The 24,628-nt window shown below is 37.7% G+C and overlaps 1 protein-coding gene across 4 annotated transcripts in view; it reads right to left on the bottom strand.

Moving 5' to 3' along the window:
• Positions 1–24,628, bottom strand: part of ZC3H12C (zinc finger CCCH-type containing 12C) — a 73,120-nt gene that overhangs the window by 19,006 nt on the left and 29,486 nt on the right. For 3 of the 4 annotated variants that reach the window (XM_040257939.1, XM_040257941.1, XM_040257940.1), the window contains one exon: positions 19,834–20,582. In XM_040257939.1, the coding sequence (XP_040113873.1) occupies positions 19,834–20,582 (749 nt within the window). Of the gene's footprint in view, positions 1–19,833; positions 20,583–24,369; positions 24,432–24,628 lie in introns of those variants that run through there. The other variant, XM_040257942.1, reaches the window with a different exon arrangement.

Here is a 24,628-nt window from a genome sequence, read left to right as displayed (position 1 = left end):
CAAAACAGAAATAAGACTAACTTGCTTTGTAGGTGCTATAAACCACAGGAACTCTTTGTGTTCCATAGACCTGTCCTAATGGTTTGGGACAAGATTAGAGGTGAAATCAGATGCACTGAAAGTTTCAGAGGAAGGGATAAAGGAAGGAGGAGTCTGAAGTACATTTGCTAGGAAAGAAGGGATACCTGATGGCTTCTACAAAAACGCCCCAGCAAATGGTACAGAGTGATATTAAATTTCCTAGAAAATACTGAAATGTAAGCAGTCTTCTGAAAACTATAAAAAGTGATGGCATTTTCTTGTGAGGATATACATACTAATTATTCCTCAATACAAACTCAATTTGCTGAGAGCCAAGGATAAATACACTTTGCATTAATGCTTTGAGACTGGAGTGTAGTGTGCTTTGCTGGTCACTGCGGCATTTGGTGTGCTGAGACCTGAGCGCTCCACAGCCTCTGGCTCTAAAGAGAGGACCGTAAACGTTTTTGTCAGGTGACGTCGGCTGGTAAAGGCAACCGTCAGTTGCACTGTAGAAAGACTCCGTCTTGTAAGTAAAGAACTTTCATAAAATGTGTATGAATAGCAAACCACTTACAAACACAGGACATAGATTTTATAGGTTCTAACCCAGGTATTAGACCATATGCAACACTTACCACAAATATTGTTCCCATTATCTGCTCCCTCCCCTGCACCCACAGCCCTGCCTCCCATCCTGCAAACCCTCACAGGGGGAACCAAGCAAGAGGATGAGTTCCATTGCCACACTATGAACGGCAAGAGGATGGATCCACTGTTGCTGGACCCACATCTCTCCCTGATTTTGTTATTTGAGAACAAACAGCTCTCTAACATTTGTTTAAGAAACTAGTTGCAGCTAAACACATCCTTAACTGCTATGTTATTCACACCATAAACCAACAGGAAACTGGCAAAACTCTATTAATATCAGAAAAAAATATATTTAAGGCAAAACATTGCTAGGAATAAAAAAGTTACTACATAAGAGTAAAAAGGAGCAATTCACAAGGAAGCTGTAATAATTGTGAACTCAGTCTCCATACGAGTAATGAAAAAGATCATGGGATGACAAATTCACAGTCATACTACGAGACAGGTAAAGCAGAATACATTTAGTAAGAATCCAGACAAGTGAATAACTAATTACAAGCTTGACCTACTAGACAAATGCAAAACCTTGCACAGAGTTAAAGAGAAAATCTTTTCAAGAACACACAAAGAGTTATAAAATTGGCTGTGTACTAGGCCACAGAATAGATTTCAACAGATATTATGTATCTATCATACAATGTTTTTTGACAATGTTATTAAAGATTAATATTGCTATATACCATAAACCAATTTAAAATTTTAATTTTAAAAATGACCCTATTTGTAACAGTAACAAAAACCAAACAAATCTAAAGAAAATATTATAAGAGCTTTATAGAGAAAATGAAAATTAAAAACCTGTATTAAAGAGCATAAGAAGACCTAAATGAAAGGAACAATATTCCATCTTCATGGATGGTAAGACTCAATGTATGAAGATGGTAATTCTCAAATTAATGTTAGTACACTAAAATCCCAATATCAGAGGGTTTTTTGTGAAACTTGAGAAGTTGATCCTGAAGTTCATTTGAAAAAAACAAGAGGCCAAGGATAGTGAAGTAATCCTGAAGAACGAAAAAGGAGGAACTTCCCCACTAGCTATCAGTATTTTTGCATAAAATTATAGAAACCCAAGCAGTGTTATATTAGCAACGATTAAAACACAGAAAATAAACAACAGAAAAGTGAACCTAAGATCAATCTCTCTCTTGCACACATATATCAGTTCAGCTCAGTGCAGTCGTGCAGTCGTGTCCGACTCTTTGTAACCCCATGAATCGCAGCACGCCAGGCCTCCCTGTCCATCACCATCTCCCGGAGTTCACTCAAACTCATGTCCATCGAGTCGGTGATGCCATCCAGCCATCTCATCCTCGGTCATCTCCTTCTCCTCCTGTCCCCAGTCCCTCCCAGCATCAGAGTCTTTTCCAATGAGTCAGCTCTTCGCGTGAGGTGGCCAAAGTACTGGAGCTTTAGTTATACATGTGTATAAATGATAAAAGTGACGTTACAGATAGATGAAGAAAAATATGGATCATTTAACAAATGGTACTAGGGCAATCAATTATTTACGTGGAAAAAATAAAATTGTACTTTTACCTCATACCACACATAAAAATAAATTGTATATAGATCAAAGATTTAAATATGAAAATACTGTAAAACTTTTAGAAGAAATTACAGGAGACATTCATATCAAGATAGAGAAATTCTTTTTACTGCCAAGGAAAAGAATGATACATTTGAGCACATAAAACTTCTTTGTGAAAAAGATTCCATAAACAAAATAAAAATGCCATAGACTGGGAGAAGGTATTTGCATAGGACTGATAAAAAGACTAGTACTCAGAATACATAAAGTATTCCTGTACATTGAGAAGGGTAATCCTCCCCTATTATTTTTTTTAAGGCAATAGATATAAACAGTGAATTCACAAGAGAGGAAACCCAAATGAGCCACAAACAAATGAAAAAAGCTCAACGGTGAAGAAATGCAAATTAAAGCCAAAGTGAGACACCACTTCACACCCATCATATGGGAAGAAATAAAGTCTGCAAACACCAGATGTTGCCACGGATGTGTGACAGAAGTAACTCATACATTACAGGTGGGAGTACAAATTGGTATGACTATTTAGGAGGGCAATTTGGGAATACTTTATTATCAAGTTGAAAGCCATGTTTTCTCTCAAACATAGTAATTATAACATCCAGTGGTACCTTGAAATCAGATTGAAAGCACTCAGCAGTTGGCCAGCCTGAGATCTTACATGGGGGCAGGCTAACGTCTTCTTTCTCTTTTATGGTTGGGGTGGGGAAACGGACAGGCACCTGGGGACGTGTAGGGTTGGTCCCTGGGTGTCCAATACTTCCCCAGCCAGTCCTTTCCTGAACAGACCAAAGAAATGAATGCTAACTAGGAAACCCCTGGAATGGCTGCTGTTGTCTTGGAAGTCCCTGCCAGCTGCCAAGGCCCAGAACCATTTCTAGTAACAAGAAAATGAGCAGCTACTGGGTGACTCCAAACTGCAGATGGGACTTCCACAGACTGGGAGAGGCTGGGGGAGACTGAACTGGGCCTAAACTCATGAGGCGTGCTGAAGGATGTGCTGCTTATAATATAAGGAGCAACTGAAGGAGCCTCTGATAAAGGATTATAAAAACAGAGTGATCTTGATAAAAAAATTATGAAAAGCAGGATGTCAGAGTGAACACAGTGTAGCTACCAGTGCAAATTACCTCTGTTGAGTGTTTACTAAAAAAGTAGGATGATGTTTACAAACTAGTTCTGCTGCTGCTGCTGCTGCATCGCTTCAGTCATGTCTGACTCTGTGTGACCCCACAGACGGCAGCCTGCCAGCCTCCCCTGTCCCTGGGATTCTCCAGGCAAGAACACTGGAGTGGGTTGCCATTTCTATCTGCAATGCATGAAAGTGAAAAGTGAAAGTGAGGTCGCTCAGTTGTGTCTGACTCTTAGCGACCCCATGGACTGCAGCCTACCAGGCTCCTCCGTCCATGGGATTTTCCAGACAAGAGTCCTGGAGTGGGGTGCCATCGCCTTCTCCAGTAGTTCTAGTGCCATACAAATAGAGAAGAAAATTCATCATGGTCCTGTTGTCATTTACAGGCTATATGTGTATGCATTTGGGGTTTTTTGCTTAGTAGTAAAAATAGCTAATTCTATATTTATGAATTGGCATGATCTTATGGGCCTCTATTTGTTATTTCAACAATCTGGCAACAGGATGGTATACCACAAGCAAGTCCTGTTGGTGACTCAGAAGATTTGTGGCCACTTTTGATTAGGAAAGAGACCCTGGACGTTTGCTACAAAGTATCCTTTCGACTACTTTTGTTCAGTGGGATTGGTTTCCCAGGGAAAATGCCAAAGTCATTGCTAATTCTAAGTTCCTGTTGAGCAAAATGGGTAATACAGCTTGAAGGTTGTGTGTGATTAAACCTGGCCTTTAATGCAGAAAAATATAAGAAGCCTGCCAGTAGGTCTCTTTCTTAAAGGGCTTATTTTACTCTGTCATGTTTGGAATAGGCATGTTTATAAAATCTTGCTTTGCAGTGGCCAGAGGAAGGCTCATTTGAAGCAGACAAATTGGTATATTTACACTGAATTTTAGAAAAACCCTACTTAAAATAAAAGGATTATTAGCCTCTCTGGATCTCAGGAAATAAATGAAAGAATGAACTGGACAGCCAGTAAGAATGAATTTAAAAATGGAAAGAAGAGATTAAGAAATGGAAAGCACCTTTTTCTTTCTCCAGGTTCCCAACCCTTCTCTGCAGCTGCTCTCGTCCACCCACCCTCAGTCTTCCTTGCTCATCTGGGACCTGGGAGGAGGAGATAATGGCTTCTTGGATAGATGGTTCCCAAGGGCTTCAGGATTTGGGGATAACTTACTTGAATGTTCTGGTATGGATTCTACCTCCAAGACTCCCCCTACATTCAACATGCAAAACAGCTAGGGAGGCAGAAATGATCAAGAGAAAGTAACAAGGAGTCTGAGAATGTGGATAAGAAACTGTCCTAGAATTAAGGCATCAGGTTGGCAAACGGTTGCCCTGATAACTTGGAAGGAAGGGGAAACAAAAGGAGTCAGGCTGCAAAAGAGCAGCATGAGCCTGAAACTATATGCGCCAACTTGGTTTTCATCAAAGGTGGAGAGAATCAGCCTTCTCCCTTTGGAGCTCCAGGGACTCCAATGCTTTTTAGAATTTAGTACTGCTGGGTGGATCAGATGTGGTGAGGACACCACAACCCTTTACTCTAGCTGATATCTACCTTGAGAGTTATCTTCTAGTGCCCTGGAAAGATCTGCAACCACGTGCCAAGGTTTTCTGCAGTGTGGTTTCAGTTTACAGCCACGTGTGTGAGGATGGACACTGGACTGACGGAACAGGCATGATTGGTGAGTGGAGTGCCGTGGCCGCGGGTCCCTTCTCCAGCAACTCAGGAGGCTTCTCAAGCCTTGGACACCCACTGCTGATGGCAGGCTTTTAAGTCTTTCTGCAAAACGGGGTGTGGGAGAAGCTGCAGAGCTGCTGCTACCTGAGTCCCAGTGATTCCATCAGTGGTTCACTGAGGCATTTTCTAAATTAAGGGGGATGGATTCAGGGGTGAATCAGAATATACACTAATCCTCTCCACTTCTGTGGTAGCTTTGTTGCTGGAATTCAAGCACAAATAAGAGAAAAAGTATCTGTACATCAGGGGATAGACAGTTACTCAGGTACTGGCAACAGTTATCTAGTTGCGGGGGCAGGGAGGGAGAGTGGAGAAGGGTAAAGACAAAAAGAAACTCAAGAATGCAGTGCTACCTGCTCAGTGAGAGTTATTCACACAGGGAGCAAACACGTTTCTGGGCCTACCAACAAATAAGATAAGACTTGACAATGAAAAGTCAGTATGTTACCATCTCAGGAAGGCTGGAGATTGGGAAAAGGAATGCTGCCAGAAACTGAGGGCGATATAAGGGATGCTGCCTTGCTCTGAAGCTTTCCCACCTCCACTGGGGACTGCCCTGCTGAAAGCAGACAGGAAACAAATGGCAAGTGGTGCCAACTGTTAATGAGCAAAACTGACCTAATAGAGGAGCCTCATGGAAAAACCTTTTTTATGTTTCTTTTTCCTGCTTTAGCCTTTTCCTATCCTTTCTTACAGAACTGGAACCATGCACATATTCTGCAATTTTTACTGACCCTTCTCATTTCACCTGTATCCAGAAAAACATCCAAGTTGTGGGTATCCCCAGACAACCTTCCACCTCTTCTTTTTCCCTAAGGTTCCTGAACAAATAGGTCTTCTGTTGGAGGAACATGCCTCTCTTGTCTCTAAATGCTATTCATCTGTTGGTAAGAGATCTCCTGGATAAACAAAAGGCTATCACATTCTGTACTCCAAGTAGAAGATTTTTGAAACTCCTGGGAGATGGTGAGTATGTGCTTATTGATACTGAGAGTAAATATGTGCTAGGGGTGTGCCAGGCTATGGGCCCAAATTTTGAATGAGAGGTTTTCTAGTACATGGGCAACTAATATTCCACATGGAAAACGAACTGCTCATTTATTAGTCATTGCAACTTCCCCAGCAGATTTCTGTAATTCATTGTAGAGCTTATTCCAGACAATAAGATGAAATTAATTTGTAGACCAGGCTGTGAAAAGTGCTACGAAGGTCTGGGACTTGGCTAATTGAAGCCTCATTGCGTGTATCCAGGGACTCCCACTCAGAGTTTCAGACGTATGTACCTACTAGTGAACTAGAAACTGGAAACCAAGGGGAGCTGAAATGAACACAAATTATCTTGACAAACATATTCTTTATACGATTTCCACTATCATAACCTTTCATTATTTTGTAGGTTCACTTTATCTCATATCTAATGGGATTATCTTTAATTTATTCACATATACTACAGTAACAAATCTAAAAAGCCCATCAATTCCACTTTTCCGTCTTCAACAGAAGGGCAATTTCATAAACACTCAAACTAATATGATATTTGTTATATCATAAAAATATCATATATACTTTCCACTAGAGAACTGAAGTACACTTGCTTATTATGTGCCATTAAATTAGTCACCTGTGATGGTTAACAGATTACAAAGATATATTTTGTGACGCAGAGAAAAATTCAGGGAACCACACATTTTAATGTAGCTTGCCTCAATACAGGACCTAGAAGAGAGGGAAATTGGGTGAACCATTCCATCTGGTGTATTTAGGAAACATAGTCTCTTGTATTACACTGATAAGTTATATATACACATATCATTACTAGGTTAACCACAGGATAAGGAAGGGTAATTTTAAAATTATAACTGTTATCTTCCCATGGCAGACATGAGGAGCAATCGAAAAACATGGAGAAACCTAACAAAGGAATGAAAGCGACTATTAGAAGGGACAGCTTCTTTATAATTCTTTTCATGGCATTAAAAAAGAAAAATAAGCAACCTTTTTCCAATTATCTGTTATTTCTTCAAATTTGATTTCGCTTTAGTTTGAGTACTTGGTTTGAATTAACTTACTACTTATAAGCTTCCCAGGTGGCGCTAGTGGTAAAGAATCTGCCTGCCGATGCTGGAGATGGTAAGAAACACGGTTTCCATCTCTGGGTTGGGAAGATCCCCTGGAGGAGGAAATGGCAACCCACTCCAGTATTCTTGCCAGGAGAATCCCATGAACAGAGGAGCATAGCTGGCTACAGTCCATAGGGTTGCAAAGAGTCAGACATGACTCAGCGTCTAAGCACACACACATAACTTGTTCCTTATAATGCTTGTAAAGAACCTTGGAAATCATAGGTGGTTTTTATTTTTTTATTTTCTAAAATTTATGTAATAAGTGTATCCTTTATACACTTGTATATGATCAAAGGACTTTTTTGTAAAAGTCACTGTTTTGAGCACATTTCTTTGAAAAATGTTGATGGTTTTGTAATTATTTATTTTCTGAGATTTCTTTTGCACTACAGTTTTTAGGATCCTTTTGGACATAGTGTGACTACTGCATTTTGCAGCATGAATGATAGTAAATGGTCTTAAGTTCTTAACAACAAATGGATTTCTCTAAAGAGACCAAAATGGTGACTTATCAGTTTTTCTTATGCCCCCTAAAAAGTGGCTCTGCTTCAGCAGATACTTGCCAGTTTTTAATTTATCCATGACTTCTCACCCTACCCCACTCCCATATACCTCCTAATATCAGCTGTCTTGTTTCATCACTTCGCTAGGGTTCAGTGTGCAGTGAGCAATTTTTGTGTCAGAAATCCCTTGTCATAACAAACAGATTTAACAAACTCAACTTACGTAAAGATACCTGTGTTCTCTTCACATACCTGTAAAAAGATGTCCCTAATTGATTATGTAGTGTAAGAATAGTTGAAGATAGACCAGAAAGACTATCTGTGAATTAATTATCCTGCCTATGTAGAAGAACAGTGATCACTGAAGAAAACTAATTAGTTGTTATTAGCCAGTTTAACTTATTCAAAGCCTCTGTTATTTTATTGCATACTAAACTAGTGAATTAGTTGGAGAAGGCAATGGCACCCCACTCCAGTACTCTTGCCTGGAAAATCCCATGGACGCAGGAGCCTGGTAGGCTGCAGTCCATGGGGTTGCGAAGAGTCGGACACGACTGAGCGACTTCACTTCACTTTATGATCAAAGGAAAGCCATTCTTAAAAGGTTTTCCTTAACTCATCTAAAATCTAACTGTAAAAATCATACCTAGAAGGGCATGTTTAGTACTACTGCTAATAGTAAATTGAAAGTATTAGAAAAGAAAGTGCTAGTTGCTCAGTCGTGTCTGACTTTGCGATCCCATGGACTGTAGCACACCAGGCTCCTCTGTCCATGGGATTTTCCAGACAAGAACACTGGAGTGGGTTGCCATTGCCTCCTCCAGGGGATCTTCCCGACCCAGGGATTGAACCTGCGTCCCCTGAATTGTAAGCAGATTCTTTACCATCTGAGCCACCAGGAAAGCAATAGTAAATTAGGACTACTAATTACCATGATAGTATTAGTACTACTAATACTATGACTAACTAGCATTACTATTAAATAGAAATGGCTTTTCATGAATAGGTCAACTCAGTGAAAATAACAAAGTTTGTAATTAGACATGAATTTAAGTATTTTCTTTAGTACATTTCTGTGTGATCTTGGCAAGTTACTTATTCTGAACCTCACTTTTCTCATATTTAAAATGGAGGTAATCCCACCTACATTATAGGATTGTGAGAACTCAAGAAGTGAAGTGAAGTGAAGTGACTCAGTCATGTCTGACTCTTTACAACCCCATGAACTGTAGCCTACCAAGCTCCTCCCTCCATGGGATTCTCCAGGCAAGAGTACTGGAGTGGGTTGCCATTTCCTTCTCCAGAGGATCTTCCCGACCCAGGGATCGAACATGGGTCTCCCGCATTCCAGGCAGACGCTTTAACCTCTGAGCCACCAGGGAAGCTCGTGAGAGCTAAACAAGGTAACATCCACAGAGCACTGCCTGCACACAGAAGGTTTCAACAAATACTAGTTCCTCACTTTCTCATATCCTTTTGGTCCTAATTTTTAGAAAATGGTAAAAAAGCCTGCTTTGGAATGAAAATGAAACCAGTAAATCTGTAATAGCTTTAATCTCACTGCTGAAAGTAAATTGTGATTTTTTTTCTTTTTTTAGATCAATGTGTTTGATATGTGGAGATCACTAAGTGAAAGTCGCTTAGTCGTGTCCGATTCTATGTAACCCCATGGACTACATAGTCCATGGAATTCTCCAGGCCAGAATACTGGAGTGGGTAGCCTTTCCCTTCTCCAGGGGATCTTCCCAACCCAGGGATCAAACCCAGGTCTCCTGCATTGCAGGCGGATTCTTTACCAGCTGAGCCACAAGGGAAACAAACAAAAATGAGATGGCGGATTCCTTACCAGCTGAGCCACAAGGGAAACAAACAAAAATGAGATCAAGCTAATCAGGGGACTCGAAAAAAAAAAAAAAAAAGTTCAAAAAAACCCTAAAAGATAATCCATCAGTTTTTTATAAGCTTCTATGTATCATTTTTTTAAATTTAAATCAAAACCTTGACCTATAAGTTTGCTACACTCTCCACTGGAATATTCAAATATGATCACAAAACTTTTGTGACTTTAATTATGAGTCATTATGAGTGAGTGAGTGAAGTCACTCAGTTGTGTCAACCCATGGACTGTAGCCCACCAGGCTCCTCCATCCATGGAATTTTCTAGGCAAGCGTACTGGAGTGGGTTACCGATGAGAACGTGTCTGTTAAGTAGATGCAGAAATGTAAAACCTGAATCACTTTTTCCTATTATAACTGGGTGACTTTTCCCGTTTCTTATCATCACTAGTTAGGTGATTTATAATTATCAATAACTTTATTCATATGTAATGGGATTATTAACACTGCTATTTCCTAGGTTAAGGTTTAAATAAGCACATATGAGGTAACAGGAAAGTTTACTGACCATTTACTGACCACCTATTAAAATTCATGACTGATGACATGTAGAAGACACACAGGATTGTAAAGAGATGCAGTGGAATAGAACTAGTATCTGTCTTTGTCAGATTCCCCCCTGATATAATCAAACAACAGAAAAAACTAGTTCTGATTCTCTGATTCTTTTTGTAGTATCTAGGATTTTCTTTAAAACAATAAGAGAAACGGGACACTCCAACTAACCTTAGGTAGAACCTACGACGCTGACAGTCATCTAGAGGGAAATTAAGCTGTCCTTTAATTGATGTTAAGCCCTTACTAAGTTGGGACTTAGAAAACATTTCACCGAGAAGTCCGATAGAAGTATGATGTGAACCACATATATAATTTAAAATTACCTTTTAAAAAGGAAAAAGTAAAAGTAAAGACTTTTGGAGTCTGTGGGAGAGGGAGAGGGTGGGAATGATTTGGGAGAACAGCACTGAAACATGTATAATATCATGTAATAAACGAATCACCAGTCTAGGTTCGATGCAGGATACAGGATGCTTGGGGCTGGTGCACTGCCCTGACCCAGAGAGATGGGGGGGGGGGGGGGGGGGGAGGGGGGTTTAGGATTGGGAACTCGTGTACACCCGTGGCGGATACTTGTTGATGTATGGCAAAACCAATACAGTAATGTGAAGTAAAATAAAGTAAAAAAAAAAAAAAAAAAAAGTAAAAAGTAGGTGAAATTAATTTTAGTAATATATTTCATTTAACTCAATGTATCAAAAAATATCATTTTTATACATATTCAGCATGAAAATTGTTGATATATTTCACATATTTTTGTAGTAGGTTTTCAAAATCTGGTATGTATTTACAGACTATCTCAATTTGGATTAGGCACATTTCAAAAGCTCAACATGTAGCCAGTCATCACCATACTGGACTATGCATCCACTGCACATCATTTTGAGACATTTTGTTGAGAACCAAAATCAACTTTGATTGAATCCTGGCAATTTGCAGTCTCACATTTGTAATCTAAACCAAAAACTTGGATTAGGTGTCCAGGAGGATTTAGTATATCCCTGTAACTAAAATGGTAAACAGGGCTATAATAAAATGGTAAACAGGCAACAGGATGGCAAACCCATCCAACAATTGAAGGCAAATTTTGGAGCCTAGACAAGATAGACTTCAATATTCAAATTCACACTGAAAAGAGTTCTCAAGTCCATATAACTTTCACAAATCAGATTAGATACATAAAAGCCTTTGTGCCATTAGAAAGATTAATCTATATAAATAAATCCTATTTATAAACACTGCTAAATTCTGCTTGTATTTTATAAACATGTAGGCTTAGTCCACTATTCTTGATATAAAGAAAAGTTAACACAACTTGGACATTTTTCTGTTCATATTCTGACTCTGTATCTGTCTAGACTTTAAGAAAATGACTTCAATGACTCACCTGGAGTGCTTTTCTACACACCAGGTAAGGTTCAGATATATGCCACACCAGCTGGTTTCTAAGACAAGTCTTTTTGATGGGTAGGAATCAAGCAGATGGTTGTTTTATGTCTGTATTCTCTGCCATTAGATTGGTATACAAAAGCAATATTCTTAGTTCTTTTGCCAGAAGTTGTCCACAATTTAACTTCTGCATATATTTTCAAATATAAATAGGTGTCTTTGTCTGCAGTCTTAGTGCTCAAATCCTTCTCTTAATTTCTCTATAGAGTGAACTTTCTTAAAGGTAAATATAAACATAGAGGCAATACAGGAAGGAATCCTATTGGTCAAAAATGGCCCACCTAAGATTGTTAGCAAAGAAAATATCTTCCTAATATTCATTATAGAGGACTGGAATGCAAAAGTAGGAAGTCAAGAAACACCTGGAGTAACAGGCAAATTTGGCCTTGGAATGCGGAATGAAGCAGGGCAAAGACTAATAGAGTTTTGCCAAGAAAATGCACTGGTCATAGCAAACACCCTCTTCCAACAACACAAGAGAAGACTCTACACATGGACATCACCAGATGGTCAACACCAAAATCAGATTGATTATATTCTCTGCAGCCAAAGATGGAGAAGCTCCAAACAGTCAGAAAAACAAGACCAGGAGCTGACTGTGGCTCAGATCATGAACTCCTTATTGCCAAATTCAGACTTAAACTGAAGAAAGTAGGGAAAACTGCTAGACCATCCAGGTATGACCTAAATCAAATCCCTTATGATTATACAGTGGAAGTAGGAAATAGATTTAAGGGCCTAGATCTGATAGATAGAGTGCCTGATGAACTATGGAATGAGATTCGTGACACTGTACAGGAGACAGGGATCAAGACAATCCCTGTGGAAAAGAAATGCAAAAAAGCAAAATGGCTGTCTGGGGAGGCCTTACAAATAGCTGTGAAAAGAAGAGAAGCGAAAAGCAAAGGAGAAAAGGAAAGATATAGCATCTGAATGCAGAGTTCCGAAGAATATCAAGAAGAGATAAGAAAGCCTTCTTCAGCGATCAGTGCAAAGAAATAGAGGAAAAACATCTATTTCTGCCTTATTGACTATGCCAAAGCCTTTGACTGTGTGGATCACAATAAACTGTGGAAAATTCTGAGAGAGATGGGAATACCAGACCACCTAACCTGCCTCTTGAGAAATCTGTATGCAGGTCAGGAAGCAACAGTTAGAACTGGACATGGAACAACAGACTGATTCCAAATAGGAAAAGGAGTACGTCAAGGCTGTATATGGTCACCCTGCTTATTTAACTTATATGCAGAGTACATCATGAGAAACGCTGGATTGGAAGAAACACAAGCTGGAATCAAGATTGCCAGGAGAAATATCAATAACCTCAGATATGCAGATGACACCACCCTTATGGCAGAAAGTGAAGAGGAGCTAAAATACCTCTTGATGAAAGTGAAACAGGAGAGTGAAAAAGTTGGCTTAAAGCTCAACATTCAGAAAACGAAGATCATGGCATCCTGTCCCATCACTTCATGGGAAATAGATGGGGAAACAGTGGAAACAGTATCAGACTTTATTTTTTTGGGCTCCAAAATCACTGCAGATGGTGACTGCAGCCATGAAATTAAAAGACGCTTACTCCTTGGAAGAAAAGTTATGACCAACCTAGATAGTATATTCAAAAGCAGAGACATTACTTTGCCGACTAAGGTCCGTCTAGTCAAGGCTATGGTTTTTCCTGTGGTCATGTATGGATGTGAGAGTTGGACTGTGAAGAAGGCTGAGTGCCAAAGAATTGATGCTTTTGAACTGTGGTGTTGGAGAAGACTCTTGAGGGTCCCTTGGACTGCAAGGAGATCGAACCAGTCCATTCTGAAGGAGATCAACCCTGGGTGTTCTTTGGAAGGAATGATGCTAAAGCTGAAACTCCAGTACTTTGGCCACCTCATGCGAAGAGTTGACTCATTGGGAAACACTGATGCTGGGAGGGATTGGGGGCAGGAGGAGAAGGGGACAACCCAGGATGAAATGGCTGGATGGCATCACAGGACGGGAGTCTGAGTGAACTCCAGGAGATGGTGATGGACAGGGAGATCTGGCGTGCTGCGATTCATGGGGTCGCAAAGAGTCGGACACGACTGAGTGACTGAACTGAGCTGAACCGAACTGAATATTCTACACAAACATGCAGCAATAAGGCCTACTCACCAGTTAGGAGATTCACTCTGAAACCAAAAGGCTGGATTTACTGACGAAGAGAGAGGAATTGCAGTGATAGGGGAGTAGTGGTAAGGAGGAGTTTCAACAGTTTGTTCATATCAAATAGAGAAGGCTGCTGCGCCTAGCTTCTATTCCATGAAACAGGAGAGTTTGTGCTGCACATGGCACAGAGGAAGTAATGAGGCTCTGGGCTTTTTATCTTGTTCATCACTCTTATTTCATATATTTGGTAGAAGCTAAAGGAGAATATGGAGATATAATTTTAATGAAGTCCAGTGACTAGGTTATGAAAGCGTACTGAAGAAATAAAAATCTTTTAGGAATCTAAGAGCACTAACGTCCAACTTACACTCCCTGCCCTGATGGTTCACAACATGGTAGTGTTAATGGCAGGAAATGTCATCTGAACCTAAAACCACAGGCAAATAAAAACACTGGACTCATTTAAGGAAAAACTAAACTATCGGATACATGTGGATAAAGAATAATTCTGTACTCCACTGCTGAACTATTGCAGGTTTAACAGAATCAGAATTTGAAGAAGGTAAAGCTACATGGAGGAAATAGAAATCACAGTATCATTTAGAACTTCATTTTAGAAATATGATAAATATTGCTTATGCTTTATTTCTGTGTCTATATGTGGAGTATACTTCACTCATTGGAAAAGACTCTGATGCTGGGAAAGATTGAAGGGAGGAGAAGGGGACGACAGAGGATGAGACGGTTGGATGGAACCAACATGAGTTTGAGTAAACTCCAGGAGTTGGTGATGGACAGGGAGGCCTGGCGTGCTGCAGTCCATGGGGTCGCAAAGAGTTGGCCACGACTGAGCAACTGAACTGAACTGATACACTTCATGGTACGCTTATCAAAGTATCTGCCCTATTATGGAAAGAGGCCTATTTGCAGAATGACCAATTTGCAAAATTATTGAGAAGTTTTTGTGTTTTTTTTAGCTTTTTGAAGAATTAACTGCACCTTTTTGTCAGTAATTGCTAGTTAGTCCAGCTTCACTAAATATTAATTTCATTCTATTTTATATTTCAGAGATCAAGTACTTTGGCACAAAAGTTTAGGGCTTTTGCTAAATTTATTATTTACTCTATTTTTGAATATTTTTCAATTTTGGGTGAATTGCTTATTTAAGAAACTTACCCAGAACTTCTATCAGTGTGGCACATTTTTAAGAGGATATTAATAAGCTGAAAAAAGTATGCTTCCTGCAAAGCAACACAGGATCCCTGTAATTTTGGGAACTATGCTGTATATTACAGTTATAGGGCTTATCCTTGGGCAATTTTGGGTTCACCCAGATCTAAGAGCCCAAGTCTCCTTTATGAAACAAATAGAAATCATTGAAAACAATTGGTGATATAAATATGAAGAATTAAAATATACCTATAGGTTCATAAGAACAAGATGAACTGATAAATTGCTATGGGTTAAACGCTGAATTAACACATAATTCAACACAATTCTGTGGTGTTGGAGAAGACTCTTGAGAGTCCCTTGGACTGCAAGGAGATTCAACTAGTCAACCCTAAAGGATATCAATCCTGAATATTCACTGGAAGGACTGATGCTGAAGCTGAAGCTCCAATACTCTGGCCATCTGATGTGAAGAACTGACTCATAGAAAAGATGCTGATGTTGGGAAAGATTGAAGGCGGGAGGAGAAGGGGACGACGGAGGATGAGATGGCTGGATGGCATCACTGAGACTTTATGGACTGAGTTTGAGCAGGCTCCGGGAGTTGGTGATGGACAGGGAGGCCTGGCATGCTGCAGTCCATGGGGTCACAAAGAGTCACACATGACTGAGCGACTGAACTAAACTGAAACATTGAATAAAAAAACTGAAACAACTAAGTTTTCATTATATTAGTTACTATATTCTGGATTAAAATGTAGAATCTAGCTTTTTAATGTAATAATAATTGTAATTTACTGAGCACCTATTACATGCCAGGCCCTCAGTACTGATCATCTTTAATTTTAATAACAAGCCTGCAAGATAAGAATTCCCCCCTTTTTAGAATCCTGAAAACTGAGATTGGACAGTTTAAACAAGTTCCGCAGAATCACAAACATAGTGTGTAGAGAACTAACTTTTTTAAAAGCCCATTTTGGTAATTTTACTCAAGTGCCTTTCTTTCCTTTTAATTTACATCTAAAGAGTCATTTATATCAGTTCTATTATTAGCATTTAAATGAAATTAAAATATATTCATCTTATGTATGGAATATACCTGCTTGAGAAATAAGAAAGGAAATAAAATAATACTCTATTCTTAACTTACCCTCACATTTACCTTTTATAATTTACTATGTGTATAAATTTATTATATAACAGGTGTGCTAAAGTACCATGAGTAGGATGTTAGGTTAAAAAGTAAAAGCATGTTTGTTATATTTTATACAACAGGAAATGGGTAAAATTTCTCTGCATTTTTGTTAAAATTAAGATTTTGAATCTGAAGTAGATATGCATTTCTAAATGACTTTTTTACTTTATGTAGATCTCATAAGTGGCAGAATGTAAACGTTTACTGTGAATTTCTGTAAGTTCTGGCACTTTCAAAGTTATGGGCGTGGTACAACATTTCACTGTGACTTACAGTATAATCCTGCTATAATAAAAATTTGCTGTCAAGTTGTTCTCTCCTGAAATGCCTGAAGCATCTCAGTTTACGTGACAGAATAAAATATATGATGGAGGTGAGAACTGAATCTGCATTGTTCCATCTTTATAGTAAAAGGAACAGAATGGGGCCCAAGTAAGGTGGGGGTACAAGTGTGTTTTCAATAATTATGTTGAAGGCCATGGCACCCCACTCCAGTACTCTTGCCTGGGTAGGCTGCAGTCCATGGGGTCACTAATAGTCGGACACGACTGAGCGACTTCATTTTCACTTTTCCCTTTCATGCACTGGAGAAGGAAATGGCACTCCGCTCCAGTGTTCTTGCCTGGAGAATCCCAGGGACGGGGGAGCCTAGTGGGCTGCCGCCTATGGGGTCGCATGGAGTCGGACACGAGTGAAGTGACTTAGCAGCAGCAGCAGCACAAGTGTGTTTTCAATAATTATATATAATAGACTGTTTGAAATGCCTCCATTATGCCATTTATTTTTGTATCTCATCATCTGGGATACAAAAAGTTTAGAGTTTTATGCAGATTTTCAGTTATCAAAGTACTTTTCAATTGCCGCTGGGAACTAGATTTCAATCATGTGAGTTGATTCAGCTGTGACATCATTTATCTAAAGGACATCCACTTAAAAGAATTCACTTCTATGGGCTTTGATGCTGTTCCTCCCCTCTAGGTTGTTCTTCTGACAACCCCAGAATGCCTTTACCTCCAATGCCAAATTCTCCACTTCTGTGCTTCCTGTCTCCTCCCTCAGAGAACTCTGCTTCAAAAATCGAACTCTCATATTATTGCTGTTGTGAAGACTTTCTCCCAAGCCCCTCAGCTGATATAGTTTCATTTTATGTGAAACGAAAAAGTCCTTTCCCAGCTCCTCCTCTTCCTTCCCTTCCTCTGTCAACTTTCTAGAATAACAGCGTAGCTCTGTTCCTTCATTTCTTGACATATTGTAACTGGGTTTCTTTTTTTTTTAACTATTGTTTATTAATTTTTTTTTCAGTTCTACCAGTTAGTCTTTCTTTTCTCTTTTTCTTTTGGCTGTGTTAGGTCTTCCTTGCTGCACAAGGGCTTTCTCCAGTTGCCGTGAGTTGTGGCTACTCTCTTGTTACCATGCACAGCCTTCTCTTGTGGTAGCTTCTCTTGTTGCAGCTCAAGGGCTCTAGAGCATGGATTTCAGTAGTTGCAGCTCACAGACTTTGTGTAACTGGGTTTCTATCTTTAATACCATATGGCTCTTGAAGACAATGACTTCCTGGCTGTCATGTCCTTGATCTTTTTTCAGTTCTACCCACAGGATATTCTCTCCTTAAAGCCTCTTCCTTGATGGCATTTGTGTGTCTCTTGGTTTTACTAGCACTACTAAGACTGGTATTTTCTAAACTACTCTTTCCCTGGATCATCAGTTTTTTTGCACCTCTCAACCTATTGCTATCCATACTTTTCATGATGAATGGTTCTCAACACTGACTATGCATCAGAAATACCTGGGCACTTTAAACACACTGTAGAGTTATTTGAGCTCTATCGTACACTTCTGAGTCAAAGTTGAGCCCTGGAATATGTATTTTGTTAAAAACCCCTCTGCTGCTTTGGCTGCATATGGCTATGGCGGCAGGTGTTTCTCTAGGCTGCCTTCCTTCATTACTCACTTGTTTGGCAATTCCATGGTGTTTTGGCTTTACACAGTATCACTCTGTTAAGGTACTTGTTCAATAGTTCTGGATTGTTTGTAAGAAAAAAAATCATTTCATGGCCAAGTGTGGGCAAGATTAAACAACAGGGAGATTATTTTGCTGAAGGACTTCTCAAAGTTGTATGTACACTCCATACCTTTATGATACTTAAGGCCCTTTTTACGCCATTAGCAAGTGTTGTTTGCATCCAACTTGATCGCCTGCCTCCTATAATCCACTATAAATATCATGGCCAGATTATCAGTTTAAGGCACAGCTCTACTCTTGACATTTCCCTCCTCAAAAACTGTCAGTTACCTGTGGCTCAGAGCCAAGTTTAAATTCTCTAGCTTGGTATTTGAGGTTTTGGAAAATCTGACTTGAACATTTTTAACTTGCTTTTTACCCTTCATTAGATGATGAAAAATGTATAGACTCTGAAGTCAGACATATTTGGATGTGAATTACATTTTACCCTGGGCAAGTTTGCTTATAAATGAAAGATCACCTTTCCCTTTCCATCAAGAGGAAGCAGTATTATTTTGAGGATTACAAGTTAGTCCTTCTCATACCCTATGCAGAAATGCTTGCTAACACCTAGAAAACAGTGGTTCTCAAATTTTAGTAGGTACCATTATCAATGGGGCTATTTGTTAGAAAAGGAGATGGCTGGGCTATACCTTGATCTAGACTTGGTAGGTCTATGCGTGTACTTGGCAGTTTCTAGAACTACACTGTCTAATATGTAGACACAGGCTACAAATTAAGCATCTGTAGTATGGTCCAGTCTGAACTGAGATGTGCTATAAGCGTTAAGATACCCAATTTTAATACTTAATATGAAAGAAATAATGTCAAAATATTTCTAACAAGTTTTTTATTGGACATACATTGAAATAATAATATTTTGTCTCTATTAGCCTAGCTAAAAATTTTTTTATATTAATATTACTTGTTCAATTTTTGATTGTGCCATTGAACAGCACTGCTCTAGAATGCACACAAATTATCCCCAATGATTCTTTGGTAGTTATTCTCAGATCACTTTGAGGAACAATACATGAAATGTTAAGCTTTCTGAAAGAAGAACCGATACCTTTATATATCTTTATATCCCCATAGTACTCTGAACATTGTGGGCAGTTAACTATATACAAATTGAATTTAGACTCACTTTACATTTTAAGCCATCAAAATCCTAAAAAATTATTTTTGAATTACATTTCTTAAGTAGAACAATAATAACAACCACAACAATAACAAAAAACCCAAACACCTGAAATTATGGCTTTGTTCCCAAATTTAAAAAAAAAAAATCTTCTCAAAGAACTGGGATTTTATCCTATGGTTATTTGACTTTGTAGAGAAATAGGCCATTTATCCCTGTAGATTCCAAAACTGTTCAATATGATCATACTCAAGTTCTTCAATTAAAACAAATATTTAACTTTATACTGGGATATGTGCTAATTTTTATACCATAGTAAAGTTAGCCAGATGAGTGGGGGGAAACATATCTGGGGAAAAGGAGGTCTTTTATTTAGGGACAAATGAGGTGAGACTGGCTGACCACTCTGGAAGTAAGAGCGAGAACTAAGAAAGACACAATTAGAAATACTGAAGCTAATGCTGGGATGAAGAACAACTTTGACATTAAGAGAAATGGTCACAAAATTAGAAACATGTTTTAAAGATTGTTCAGTAATAATGAGTGAAGAGTTCCCACTTACCTCATTGCCACATTGCTGCCATCGATAACTACTGGTCTCAGATTTTCCCCATCATCTGCGATAATCTCTTGCATCGGCGATTCAGACCTCTGAGACTCCAGGGAAGACGTTTCCCGCATGACAATATTAAGTGTACTAACTGTCTGTTCGGCCTCACTTCTATTCCCAAGTTTGACAAGTTCTCCCAGAATGTCATTGATTAAAGCATCAGTACCTAGTTTGTTTAGTACAAGTTGAACCTGTTCTTCAGAATAACCTAACTTCAGTGCAAACTCCAGTTTTGTTTGGTATTCTCGCACCACATCAGGGGGTTTTTTCATTTCCTTGGATGGCTGGGACTCTTCAGGTTTAAAGTCTTGCAAAATTTCACTGCATTTGAGTATGTGAGGCTCTAAACAGGGAGACCTACATAGTTGTCTGTGAGTCTTGGTTAATAAGCATGGCTCTCCTGAAATGCTACTCAATTGTTCTGACTCATTATCAGAATTTGTGCTTTCTTCAGAGTCACCAGAGCTCGCATTCTCTTCAGACACCTCTTTTTCTTCCTTGCCAGAATTAACTTTATCCATTGTTGGTTTTTCTACCATTGACCAAGGTACAGATGTACTTAAATGTGGGTCAGTGCTCTCCACATAAAGGTGGCCTGGGTCATGCCCCAGATGATCCTTCAAGCCCATGAAGCTGTTATGTGTACTTGACTCCACTTTGCTGTTTTTTCTGTATTCTTGAATGCAAAGCACCCCGTATTCCTAGAGAAAAATGTAGAATATTTAGAATTTCATATTTACTGGTTCATTTCTGGTTCAATAAAAAGTTGGGAGTTATCAAACTACTGAATATCAGCTTTGTTTTGTCTACGTCCTCTCGTGACTCATAACACACTTCCAAGATAGTATCATGTCTTTTTCAGACAATGAAGTTAGGAATAAGAAAGGTTAAGTATTTCCTCCAAGGCAGCAAAGTAAATAAGTGGAGGAACTGGATTTTTTTTACCCAATTTCGTCTGGTTTCCAAACCCATGGTTTCCCCATAGTATCATGCTGCTTCTCAATCTACATGGAAGATTTTCCCAGAGTTAGAAAGGCTTGTTTCTATAGTGACACACAGAATATTATTTTTTTTAAAGCATGTTTTAGATGTGCTATGACAGGTTATATGCATTTTCTCTAAAATAATTCATAAAAATTTGCAAAAATTCTTTTAAAGAGAAAGCCATGTGAAAAGGAAAACATTAATTTACTATAATTTAAAAGCTGTTAATCTGGATTAATCTAAAGACTTTCAAAAATAATTTAGGTACTGTAATAAAAGAGCATAGATTCTACAAGAGCCAACAAGGAATGAAATAATTACAAAGTGAATTATATTCCACTTAAGAAGTGAATACTTTTGCCCTAATAATCTTTATTTTGTGAATCCTGAACACAGTAACAGAATACAACTCTCAACACTGTGCTACCCTTATTAAGTGCCAAAGACTAGTCTCTTTCATTCCAGGGAGAAAAGCTCTTATTCTAGCACAATTATAGAAAGTATAGGAATATATTTCATTAGCAGCAGATAATTAAGTACATTGAATAAGTGAATAAAATTTATTCAAAATAAAATTGAATAAATGTTATCTTAATTTCTTGAATTTTATGGCAGAAAATACTTCTGTATCACATCAGATAATTACCTAACTGCTATCTGCATTTGGTTAAAGTCATCTTTTCTTCTACTTTCCTCATGCAGGAGTGCTTTTACGTTTAAAATGCTTTTGTCATTCTTCTAGTTTCTTTAGAGTCTATTGAGATTAATCATTATTTCTCTACCAGGAACAGGTTAGCAAAATAAAATTATTTTCTCTTGTGCTTCATTGTAGGGACTATATGCACATCAGTAGTTTACTTATTAAGGCAATTTCAATGTTCTATCCATGATTAACATTAGTAAGCCAGTGGCAGCTGAATTTGAAACTGTCATAAAACACCTATTTAAATAACCTAAAAAAGAAAATTGGAAAAACATTTTATTCTACAGTTCCTCAACATCTTATTTACAGTAGAAAGAAGCTATTATATAAATGCTAAGAGAAAATGCTAAGTGATTTTCTAAGAAGCTGCACATTTGAATGCATTTGATGAACTTATTACAGAGTGAAGTATTTCTACATAATGAAATAAATTATATTAACTATGGTAAATAGTAGAGAAGAGACCATGGAATCTTTAGCTCGATAACAGTACACTTAAAATCCCTCCAGTGTAGAACTCCTACACATTTCCACAGGAGTTTCTTCAGGTTTTATCCCTTGAGAAGACAGATAACTTTAACATCATTGTTCTAACATGGCATTCATTAGTTTTTAAAGAAACATCACCCTCTCTTTGCTTCTGATTGCACAAATGATAAAAAAAGAAATTTTCCTTGGGAGACCTCTATATACATCTGCTCTATTATGAAGCTGTATCCATTTCAATTTTTTTCTATTAATATGGATGTGCATGAGCCCAATTATTAGAATTAAAGGAAGGGATTTTGAAAGCAAATCTTTATACTCAGTGATTTATTAACTACTGTAATATACTGACACCATAATGCAAGCAACAAATCACAACAGCATTCTAATAAAGGGATACAGTTAAAAAGAAAAATCTGTATTGTGGCCTTGGTAGAGCTTCTACCAAAAGTATCTTAAACAAGGAAAACCTATTGGAAGCTGGGCTGCCTGGCAACCAGAGCTGGTTGCTAAGCGGCACTCTTTTAACGTGCCATCATGAATGCTAGCACAGTGAAAGAATAATTTGGTATGAACAAAAGCCTATAAAAGAGACTGGGACTTAAGTGCGTCTGGTTTACCCTCTGAGAACAATGCAGCTGCCAAACCAATCTGGAAGCTCCGACATCATTGTTCTGTAAACCTCACAATCTGCTCTGACTGCAGGAAGTGTATTTAATGGGCAACATTTTTGATCTCCCCTAAAAAGTTTGGATTTTGCATAAGTGCTGTTGTGAGATAATTCTTCAAGATAATGATTCACCGACCAAATCCCTGAATTGAACTAGGAAATATTATTTTAATATTGAGCTGTAATGTTTTTCATTTGGACTGTTTTAAACAAAATGAACACTTTATGAAAAATACAGCCAGTGGGGAACATTAGAATGAAATATTACGTTTAAAGAATTTTCACATTTGTCAAAGAAGTAAAACCAGATATAAAGTTTTTAAACTGAAAATTAAACAGCCTAAAAACATATTTAAATCTTTTCTGTTATCACTTTCAGTCTCATATTAAGTGTTGGTAACACTATGTAAATCTGCTCTGTGTAATTTTATTATAGGACTATAATGACTAGATAGGGATAAAATGGTATTATCAGTTGTTTCCTTTTTATAATATTAAGCTAGATAAAACTCATTTGTACTGACTGAATACCACACCTTTAGGTTTTGATAATTCATATAATTTATATGTACTATGAAACTAAAATGTTTCCAACTAAGCTAACATGATTTTTAATAGTAGGTATAAGTATAAGCTTGATTTACACTACTTCAAAAAATTTATACCTAATTTTGTTAGGCAAAATAACTTTTCTTTTAAAATATTCTGGTTCAACTTTTTTTTCACACTGACAGGCCTTTCTTCATCTTCCAGATTTCATTGGTTACCTCTAAGAAAGTTATCCAATGTCATCTTGTACTAAGCAAGCAGTTAAATAATTTTTAGTTCCTATAAATCAACAGACTAAATATGAAATAGTACATATAATGACAAATAAGTTTAATTACCAGACCTGTAAGATGCATATATTTTCTCCATTACATAATACAAATTTGAAATAACTTATTTTTACTGACCCAAATGGTAAAGATTTGGTTTTTAAAACTTGAATCTCTAAAATGCTTATTCACTTGTAATTAGTAAAAGATTGCCCTGAATGAATATGGCACTAAGAAAAATTGGCAATATTTTGAAATCCAGTCAAGAAAAAATTAAATGCTATTCTTAAAATTTTAAAGCCAACAAAAATAGTTTCATAGACTGCAGTATTACTTAAGGTAATGTGCAAAACTTTACAAGGAACTTTTATTATAAGACATCTTAGAACAAAGAATGGTATATGATCTAAATTTTTCTTCAGTGCCTTGAAAATGACCAATATAATTTTGAAAATATTTAGCAAAGACTCCAAAAACATCACAAAATTTACTATTACATGCAAGAAAGAAAACATTTTTCTCCTTAATTTTTAAACCATGAAATTTTAAGTTTTGCCATTTGAAATGCAAATGCATATGAATCATCTTTAATCATCTATTAACAAGAGTAAGTTTCCTTGTTTCATGAAGAAGCAGCCTAGACAGTCTCATACACAAAGTAGGTCAGAGTTTATATCCCCACAGTTATCAAAAAACTCCAAGAATACAGTTAACTTTTAGGCTCTATATCAGAGACCTGTTTTAAGTGCCCTTTATATACTATATTCATGAACACAAAATGTACTAGGGAAACATTTAATGGTCTAAAAACAGATTTCTGCACTTACAGAGCTTTAGATTTCCTTCAAATATTGTATAGGAAATGAACAATTTTTCTTGCTGAAGGCCTAGTAAGTTAAAAAATAAAATAATATTATATGTTGAAAAAGAACTAAAATGTCATGCTAATTTTGTTGATGATAAAGTATAAACAATTGTTTTAATTGCCAAAAAGAAGTTTAATACTAGCTGAAAGCAGATTTATGATACAATGGCTATTTACTAAAAATCTGCTGCATACACAAAGATTCCCTCATTTAGTGAGCT

Source organism: Oryx dammah, unplaced genomic scaffold (assembly GCF_014754425.2).
Source record: "Oryx dammah isolate SB20612 unplaced genomic scaffold, SCBI_Odam_1.1 HiC_scaffold_17, whole genome shotgun sequence".
Lineage (NCBI taxonomy): Eukaryota > Metazoa > Chordata > Mammalia > Artiodactyla > Bovidae > Oryx > Oryx dammah.
The sequence above is the reverse complement of the archived record's forward strand: the minus strand, read 5'-3'. Positions and strand labels throughout refer to the sequence as shown.